The 9,020-nt window shown below is 68.8% G+C and overlaps 2 protein-coding genes across 2 annotated transcripts; one reads left to right on the top strand and one right to left on the bottom strand.

The window, feature by feature from the left end:
* Positions 1-668: 668 nt before the first annotated feature.
* DCST2 (DC-STAMP domain containing 2) lies at positions 669-4,599 on the bottom strand. Its single transcript, XM_062597590.1, has 15 exons — positions 4,167-4,599; positions 3,892-4,062; positions 3,616-3,717; positions 3,293-3,487; positions 3,039-3,104; positions 2,733-2,946; positions 2,498-2,655; positions 2,263-2,427; positions 2,017-2,184; positions 1,827-1,927; positions 1,629-1,759; positions 1,422-1,537; positions 1,259-1,352; positions 868-1,134; positions 669-800 (listed from the first exon to the last, which is right to left on the bottom strand). Exons 1-15 carry the CDS (start codon positions 4,597-4,599, stop codon positions 701-703), a joined length of 2,481 nt encoding a protein of 826 aa, XP_062453574.1. The 3' UTR covers positions 669-700.
* A 28-nt stretch (positions 4,600-4,627) lies between these two features.
* DCST1 (DC-STAMP domain containing 1) lies at positions 4,628-8,544 on the top strand. The gene is made up of 16 exons (XM_062597589.1): positions 4,628-4,706; positions 4,801-4,926; positions 5,009-5,083; positions 5,154-5,282; positions 5,360-5,499; positions 5,592-5,769; positions 6,007-6,150; positions 6,356-6,477; positions 6,567-6,724; positions 6,866-6,965; positions 7,049-7,144; positions 7,240-7,366; positions 7,525-7,641; positions 7,814-7,956; positions 8,042-8,155; positions 8,299-8,544. The coding sequence occupies exons 1-16, from the start codon at positions 4,628-4,630 to the stop codon at positions 8,542-8,544; spliced, it is 2,094 nt and encodes a 697-aa protein (XP_062453573.1).
* Positions 8,545-9,020: the final 476 nt, after the last annotated feature.

Below are 9,020 nucleotides of genomic sequence, written 5' to 3'. Positions count from 1 at the left end.
GAGGGCAGGGGATCGGCACTATTTGCCTAAAGTAAGAGTTTATCTATATTTAAAAAGATGATGTAATATATTCCCCCCATCCCATCCCATCCCATCCCGTCGCATCCCATCGCATCCCATCGCATCCCATCGCGTCCGGCCCCAGCCCCTCTGCTGCTGCCCGCCAGCGCTGCCTGTCCTCTGCGCGTCTGTCCCTTGCCGTGGGGTGACGGGAGGGTGATGGGGACAAGGGGCTGGCTCCTGTCACAGCTTTAAAGTGCCTTACGGTGAACTTGAAATCTGGCTACTTGAACCTCTCTGTTGTAAGAAACCAAACCAATAATCCGCGGGCGGCCACGCCCCCGCACTTCCAGGTTGCGTTTTTTGGTTTGTTTGTTTTTTTGTTCTGTTTTGTTTCATTTCGTTTTGTTTGTTTGTTTTTTTAAACGAAGGCTGCTTGATAATAAATGGAGAAGCAGGGACCCCCTGCGCCTGCTCTGTCCCTGGGGCTGGGGCACCGCGGGGACGGCGGCAACACGGGGAGGGGGTGCCCGAGGCGGGGGACACGGCGGGGCCGGCGCAGGCGCGGGACGCCAGCCCGGGGCAGCGGGATGCCGGCACAGCTGCTTTATTCGCCGCCCTCTGCCAGCTCCCAGCACAGCGGCTCTGGCTCTGGCGGCATCCCCACAGCAGAGCCGCCCGCCTGGCCGGGTCCCCGCTGTCACTGGGCGCTGCCCTCCTCGCCGGGCGGCCGCATCACCTTCACCTCCTCCAGCTCGCTCTCGCTGCCCTCAGGCTGCTCCTGGTAGCCGAAGTCCAGGCTGGCGGGGCAGAGCGGCGTCACGGCCCCGGGCCCCGCCACCGCCGCCGCCGCTGCCGCCGCCTCACCTGGAGCCTGAGCTGTCCTCGCCGGCAGCGCCGCAGCTCTCTCTGCTGCCCCCGTCGCTCTCCCCGCTGGCCTCCTCCCGCAGCCCAGCCCGCAGCCGGGCCGCCAGTGCAGGGGGCAGCCGCCGGCCCCCACCACCGCCCTGCAGCAGCTGCCGGACGCACCGCCGCAGCTGCCGGCCCTGCTCCCGGCGCGGGGCCTGCGGCTGCTGCCGCAGCGCCCGCAGCGCGCCCAGCCACAGCCCTGCTGCTTCATCGTCGCTGGAGTCCCTGCGGGCACAGGGTGGGCGCCTGGGGCTCGGTGCGGTGGCGGAGCGGTGCTGGTGCACGCTGCAGCACCGCGCATGTGGCCCCGCGGGCTCCCTGCGCGGGTGCTGCGCCGAGCCCTGCTCACAGCTCCTCATCGCCGGTGTCCTGCTGGCTCAGGGGGGCCATGCAGATGGAGCAGGCGTTGTTCAGCTCCCGGTAGCACTCGCTGCAGTAGAGCCCTGGTGGAGTGGGGCCGTGAGCGGCGCGGGGCGCCCACCTGCCCGCCTGCCGCCCCCGCCGGCGCCTACCTCTGCAGCCGGGCGTGATGCACGCTACGCACTCCTGCTCGCGGGCCGTCCCGCAGGCCAGGCAGCACCGCTGGCGCACGCCCAGGAGCCGAGCCAGCCGGGCGCAGATGGGCAGCCTGCGGGCGCCAAGGGGCTGGGCTGCAGGGCAGTGCTGCCACGGCGCTGCAGGGGCCCGGCTGCTCTCCGCCCCATGCGCCCTGGGCTTACCTGGAGGCAAGGATGAGGAGCGGGTTGGTGTGTCCGCCGTCGGCCGTGCGCTGCCTCACCGCCCGGTGCAGGGCGCGCGCCAGGCCGGTGCGCCGCACCAGGATGCTGTTGTAGAGGAAGCACGTCCGCTCCTGGGCAGAGCCGGGCAGGGCGTCAGCGCCGGCGGCTGCCGCGGGCCGCGTCGCTGGGGGCTCTCACCTGCTCGCGGCACGGGTAGTAGGCAGCGCACACCACCCGGCGCAGGCGACCCACGTAGCTGCCAAAGACAGCGATGAAGAGGCAGATGCCGTAGAGGATCCCTGCAAAGAGGCGGCAGGTCAGGCCATGCCGGTAGCCCTGCACGGCCGCCCTGCCACCGCGCTGCCGGTGCCTCGCGCCCCCCGGTCACCCATGGTGAGGTAGGTCTGGTAGTCGGGCTCCACAGGCTGCAGGCGGCACCGCTGCGACAGCACCGAGATGTTGCCCTGCTGCAGCGCGTCGAAGGCCGAGACCAGGTCCCGGAAGATCTCGCTGGTGTAGCCCGTGCCGTTCACGCTGATGCCCAGCACCGCTGGGGCTGTGGAGCCAGTGGTCAGCACTGGGGGCAGAGTGGGCCCCAGGAGCCCCACGCGCTGTCCCAGGGGTGCCAGCTCACCCCGGGCAACGACCTCCCCCTGGAGCTGGTGCCGGACCAGGTCGAGCAGCCAGAAGATGCTGTAGTCAGCCAGGATGAAGCTCAGCCCCAGCGCCACGTGCCGCAGGACGGCCACCAGCTCCAGCCCGTAACGGCGCCGCTCCTGCCGCGAGAACCACAGCCCGTCTGGGCGGGCGGGCGGGCGGTGAGGCCGGGCCACGGCAGCACCCCGCCGCCCCGCGCCAGCAGCGCTCACCGGGGCGGATGTAGCGGCAGCTCTCGCGGGCTCGCAGCGGCAGCACCGTGGGCTTGCCCTGCTCCGCCCGGCGCACGTCCAGCTCCACGAAGCGCCGCGTGATGTAGATGTTGTCGAAGGTGTCGTCCCGCAGGTACCGGTGGCGGTAGCGCAGTGCCCTGGGGAGGGGCGGCGGGAGCTGGGCACCAGGGCACCGGGCTCCCGGCCCCACGGCTCCGCAGTGCAGCCCACTCACTGGAGGTACATGTAGAGGATGGCACAGGAGGAGAAGTGCGCGAAGAGGCCCAGGACCTCACGGGTGGGCTCCAGGCACACGCGCACCCCCTCCATGATGTCCAGGGCCACCTCACCCAGGGTCTTGCTGGAGTTGAGGCTCACGTCGAAGTGGTGCACGGCCGAGATGTTGAACTCGAACTCACGGCGGACACGGTCCAGCGCGTTCCTGAGGGCTGTGGGGAGATGGGATGGGCAGAGCGGTGCCGGGGGCAGCAGCAGGAGAGCCAGGGCAGCCCCAAGCCCACTGCAGCACCGGGACACTCACGGACAGCAATTTGCTTCTTGAGGAAGGACTGGATGTACTGGGGGATGATGCAGAAGAGGAGGATAACTGTGGAGAGAGGTCTCCGTCAGCACGGGGCTGCATGCTGTGGGGCAGGGGTCTGCCCCACGGCGCCGCCCTCACCACCCATGTCCCCCCTCCACCCTGGGCCTTGAAGGAGAGGCCTGCTCAGCCGCCGGCTCCAGCCTCGGGCCCGATGCGGCTGCGCAGGGCCTGGGGCTGGTGGGCGCACGCACTGTTGGCCAGGCCGCAGAGCGGCTTGAAGGCGACGATGATGTAGCAGAGGAAGTAGAGGAAGGGCACGGCACGCTCGCAGTTGTCCTTAGCCTCGCTGAAGATGCCCAGGCAGCGGCGGTATGGGGTGCCCAGCTCCCGGTTGCACAGCTTGCCCACGCTTGCCAGCCAGATCCACACGTTTCGCAGGGCTCGGGCTGCGGGCAGGGACCCAGGCAGGTCTTTGGGGGCTGGGGCAGGTGATGGAGCAGGGACAGATCGAAAGCACGCTGGGGGCTGCTGGCATTGGGGATGGCAGGGGACAGGCTCGGCAGTCCCCACTCACCCACGTGGCTCACAGAGTCCATGATGGAGTGGAAGAACTTGCGGACGCGGTCACCCACCACCTTGGCTTTCTGTGCGATGTCCTTGATTTTGGCCAGCACATCTGCGGGGGGCGAGGGGGGGGCGTCACTGTACCGCACAGGCAGGGGCAGCCCGGGGCTGGCTCAGAGCATTGTGCATCTCCTCCCATTCCAGCAGCTCCCCCGGCACCCGCAGCCCCCCGGCCAGGGACCCCCACCCGCGCCACCAGCCCCGGTGCCCCCTTGCCCCGTCTCACTCAGCAGCGGCTGGCGGGCGCGCTGCAGCCGCTCAGCTGTCTGGTTGAGGGCGAGCTCGGCCCCGCAGGATATGGACTCGGCGGCCCGGGAGAAGTTGTGCAGGATGTTGGTGCAGGGCCCCTGCGTGGCCATGCCCAGCGCCAGCAGCAGCAGTAGCATCTTGCCCTCCTCTGCAGGGATAGCCGGGGCAAGGGGTGGCCCGGGCCTGCCGGTGAGGGGCACGCGGGGAGCTGCCCTCGCTGTGCAGTCGGCCGTGGGAGCGACGGGTGCTTACTGGTGAAGACGTGTGGCAGTGTGAGCAGCACCGTGACGCGCACCTTGATAGAGAAGGCCATGCCCAGCCCCAGCGCGGCGCCCAGGCTGATGGTGGTCACCAGACAGTACCAGACGTTGTGGCTCTGCGCCAGCAGGACCAGGGCCCCGTACAGGCTGGCCAGGGCCATGCCCAGCATGAACCCAGCGGTGCTGCGGGCCACTTCCCGAACTTGGCTCTCCTCCTCCAGCCAGGCCTCCTGCCGGAGCCACCAGCCCCAGGCCCCTGGTGGCCAGCTCTTCCCCCAGCCCCAGAGGGCTCTGCCCAGCCCCGACACCAGCCCCATGCTGGCCACGGCGCAGGGAATGGGTCTCCAGGCCTCCTCGCCGTTGTGGCTCTCGGGACGTTCCGGGTGGAACCGCGGCGGCTGGGTCACAATGAGCCAGATCCGCATCTGTGGTGCCGCCCTGGGTGCCGGAGCCATGGAGCCACAGGCGGGCACCACGCAGGAGCACCCGGCGGGAACAGAGGCGCCCAAGAGGCAGAAGCCCCCCAACACAAGTGAGCCCCCCCCCATGCCTGGCTTGCAGCCGGGGTCCCGGTGAGCAGCCCCATGGGCACCGGCAGGGTGACGGACCGGCCTCTGCCCCTGCAGCCCTGCAGCGCCTGGCTGTCCAGCTGCTGCCAGCCTCATGCAGCCGGTTCCTCTGGAGCCCACCAGACCAGCACCGCTGCAGCAAGCTGCTCCTGGGTGCTGGCACCGGCAGCCTCCTTGGCCTTGGTGAGCACTTCCCGGCACTGGCTGTGGTAGAGATGAGGCAGCCAGTGGCGCTGGGGACTCAGGACACAGGCGGGTGTTTCAGGGCTCTGCCAGCTCCTCATCGTGCCCATGAACATCCCAGAGGCGCGCAAGGTGCAGCTGATGTGCGGGCTGGCAGGTGAGGCCAGGGCTCGGGGAGGCGGTGGGGGCCCCTCCTCGGGATGGCTGCAGCTCCCTGCTTGCCGCAGGAGCCACCGCCCTGGGCTGGGCCACGTCGCCACACTTCCGCTGCGCCAGCCTGCTCGTGGCCCCCAAGTTCGTGGGCAAGGAGGGCCGGGTCTACGCGCTCTCCTACGCCCTCGCCGCCATCTACAATGGTAGGGCCCCCCCTCCTGCCCGCCCCCACAGTGTCCTGGCCATGGGACCGGGCCTGAGCCAGTGCTGCACGTGCCAGGGCCTGTGGCCAACGTGCGGCACAACCTGGACGAGGTGATTCGCTCGGTGGGCTGCGTCACGGAGCTGCAGGTCAACCACAGCCGCCAGCTCTGGCAGGTGTCGATGGCCCCGCTGCGCGCCATGATGGAGGACATGCTGGTGAGGCCACGGGGCCGGGGCGGGCTGGCCGTGGGGGCAGCCCCGGCGGGGCCGCCTCGGGGGCTGAGCTGAGCCAGCCACCCCTGCCCCAGCGGAGCGGGCGGACGCTCAACGCCGAGACGCAGAACATCTCACGTGCCTTCGTGGGGCTCAATGAGGAGGTGGCCAGCGAGGCAGGCTACGAGCTGCGCCAGGGCCGGCACGCAGCCCCCCCGCAAGCCCTCAGCACCCAGAAGCTGTATGAGATGAAGACCAAACTGCGCTGCAAATGTGAGCGGGGAGCAGCTGAGCTGCAGCAGCGGTGGTGCATGGGAGGGATGGTGCACGCAACAGGCAATACACAGGAGGGAAGGTGCATGTGCTTGGCATTGCATGGGAGGGATGGTGCACGTGCCAGGCATTGCCACGGCCCTGTGCAAGCCCCCGTGCCTAGTGCGAGCAAGCTGTAGGATGGGGCAGCTGCATGGCAAGCTGCACGCTCCAGCCTGAGGGCCCTCAACCTCCCAGATGTGATCGACTTGGCCATGCAGCGGTGCAGGGACTGGTTCAGCACGAAGCACCAGGCCTGCATGGAGCAGATCGTTGTGCCCCTCATCAGCCACCTCCTCTGCCTGCCCATGAAGTTCAAGTTCCTCTGCCACATCGTCAAGGGTGGGTCATGTGTGGAGCACCAGGGTGGCTGTGGGCCCAGGAGCCAAAGCCCGGTGCCCCCACAGTGCTGCAGCTCTGGCTCAGAGCAGCCCAGGGCGGGGGCCTCCAGCGCTCTCATGGCCTCAGGAAGGTGGCCACACTGTGATGGGATGATGCCCAGGAGGTCCCAGCTCCCTCCAGCATGCTCCCCTCCCCGGCCCCACAGTCATGCATGCCTGGTGCTGGGAAAAGATCCCTGTGGAGGGCAACTTTGGGAAGATGTACGACATGGTGAATGGATCTGTCAACAACCTCAGCCAGGACTTCAGTGCCCAGATGGTCTTCCAGGTGGGCGCCCATCCCATCCTATCCCCCCAGGGCTAGGTGCCTGGGGCAGGCATGGGCACTGCCCAGCACTCATGGCCTTGCTGCCCCAGGAGGAGCACCGTGATATGCTGCTCGGCGCCAACGTCTCGCGGGAGCAGCTCGTGGAGGAGGTGGCCTCGCACGTACGGCAGCATAGCGCCCAGCTGGGCAGGGCTGTCTCCTTCTTCCGCCTGCTGCTCTCCTGCACCTTCCTCCTTGTCTTCTTCTCGTGAGTGCAGGCCAGGCCCATGGGGCCAGGGAGGGATGAGAGGGTGCTGTGCTGGCTGTAGGGCACAGAGCTTGGCAGTAGCACGGGGGTCTGGGGTGATGCACCCCACCCCTTGCCACCCTGGACACCCTTTCTTCCAAGGGCCTTCTCCTACACTAAGCGCTACAACCAGGACTTCTCCTTTGACAACGTCTACATCACCACCTACTTCCGCCAAATTGACGCCCGCCGCAGGAAGCAGGTGAGGAGGGAGAGGGGCAGAAGGTGGCCCAGGCATGCGGGATCCCTGGGGGCTGCACTGAGCCGCCCTGCTCCCCCCACCAGAACAAGCGGACGCTGCTGCCGCTGCGCCGCGCAGAGGTCTCCGCTGTGATCTTCCCCAGCCGTGTGGCCATGCAGCCACCAGAGCTGCAGAACATGGTGAGGGCAAAGGTGGGCGCTGCCGGGCTCCTCACGGGGCTGGGCATGGGGCCGGGTGCTCCAGGGAACGCCACCATGGAGCCCGGTTCCCGCAGGTGGTGGAGCTGCTGGAATGCATCCCGCCCCTGCTGTTCCTGCTCCTCACCTGGGGGCTGGACCGTGTGCTCTTCACCATGCTCAGCATCATCCGGCAGCACTCCTTCGTGCAGTACTCCTTCCGCAGTGAGCGCCTGGCCCCACAGCACCACCAGTGGGCAGTGCCGGCCCCACAGCATCGCCCTCCGCAGCTCACCAGCAGGGCTGGCATCGGCTCAGCTAGTTACCAGCCTCGCCGGAGCCCAGCCCCACCGCGCCGGGCTGCCCACGCACTCTTCTCACAGGCAGCCACCACCTGGAGGTCCAGGTTATGGGCACCTCGCTGATGGCTCGGCTCCTGCGAAGCACCATCGGCGCCTTGAACACATCCTCCTACACGGAACTAGAGTCGTCCAACTTTGGTGAGCCCCTCCAAGCTGCTGGCAGAGCTTGTTCCCCAGCACAAGGCGCCTGGCTGCCCCTGCCAAAAAAATGTTCCGGGTGGTTTCCTCCTGCCCCACTGCAGACAGCCGTTCCCCAGGGCACTGGGGGACCAGTGCCAGGGGCACTGAGCACCTCTGCCCACATCCCCAGCCTGCCTGCCACAGCCCCAGGGCATGACGACCGACGACTACCTGGCCAGCGGCCTGCCGCTGGGCGTGCTGGCGCTGCTGTGCCTGGCCCAGGTCTACACGTACCGCCTGCGCCGCGTCATCGCCGCCTTCTACTTCCCCAAGGTGAGCTGCCTGCAGCCCCTGCACCAGCCGCGCGGTGGGTTCCCGGGCTGTGGGATGCAGATCCTGACAGCCAGCGCCTGCGCAGCGCGAGAAGAGGCGCGTGCTCTTCCTCTACAACAAGCTGCTGCGCCGGCGGCAATGCTTCGTTGAGCTGCAGCGGCGGCGCGTCGCCCGTCGGGCACGCCAGCGCTGGGCCCTGGTGAGCGGGGATGGGGCATAGCGGAGGCCTGCGTGAGGCCCTGGCTGCTCTGCCCCTGTCTGGGAGGTCCAGCCCAAACCAGGGGTCTGACCCCTGTGGGGCTGCCTGTCCTCCCCATGGGGCTGGCCCTGTCCCCGCTGCAGGGGATGGCCCTGCTGGAGCGGTGCTGCCTGCGCTGGCCACGCCTGCGCAGGTTCCTGCGCCGGCGCTGCGTGGTGTGCGGGGAGCCCGAGGCGCCACGGAGCCGGCTCTGCCCGGTGCCCACCTGCAGCTCCATGTACTGCGGGCCGTGCTGGAGGGACGTGGGATACGCGTGCCTGGCCTGCAGCCCCGGCGACCCCGGCCTCTCGGAGGAGAGCAGCGATGAGCACGTGGTGTACGTGGCCTGAGCACTGCGCACCATGCAATAAAGACTGCTGCCTTGGATGTATGGGGTGGCCAAGGCGAGGGTCTGCAGGGGCACAGGGTGGGAAGGCGGGGGGTGTCTGGTGCACTGGCAGCCAAGGCGGGGGTCTGCTATGGACAGGGTGGCAAAGGCAGGGTCTCAGGTGCACCCTGTGGCAAAGGTGGGGTCGTGGGCCCAGCGGGTGGCAAAACCTGGAGGTCTCGGGCACAGCAGAAGGTGAAGGCAGTGCCCCCGGGTGCACAGGGCAGCAGAGGCAGGGTCTGGGGTGCTCCGGACAGTGAAAGCGGGGTCCTGGGTGCACCGGGTGGCCAAGGCAGGGATCTCCGGTGTGCACCGGGTGGCAGAGGCAGCGGTCCCGGGCGGTAACTCAGGGGTCGGGCGCGGTGCCGCCGCTGCGCGGAGCCGCCCGGCCCCGGCGGGGCGCCGCGGGCGGAGCGGCGGCGGCGGGCGGAGCCGGCG

The sequence above is a fragment of the Rhea pennata genome, chromosome 31 (assembly GCF_028389875.1).
Source record: "Rhea pennata isolate bPtePen1 chromosome 31, bPtePen1.pri, whole genome shotgun sequence".
In the NCBI taxonomy this organism is placed as follows: Eukaryota; Metazoa; Chordata; class Aves; order Rheiformes; family Rheidae; genus Rhea; species Rhea pennata.
This window is presented reverse-complemented; position numbering and strand designations above follow the sequence as displayed.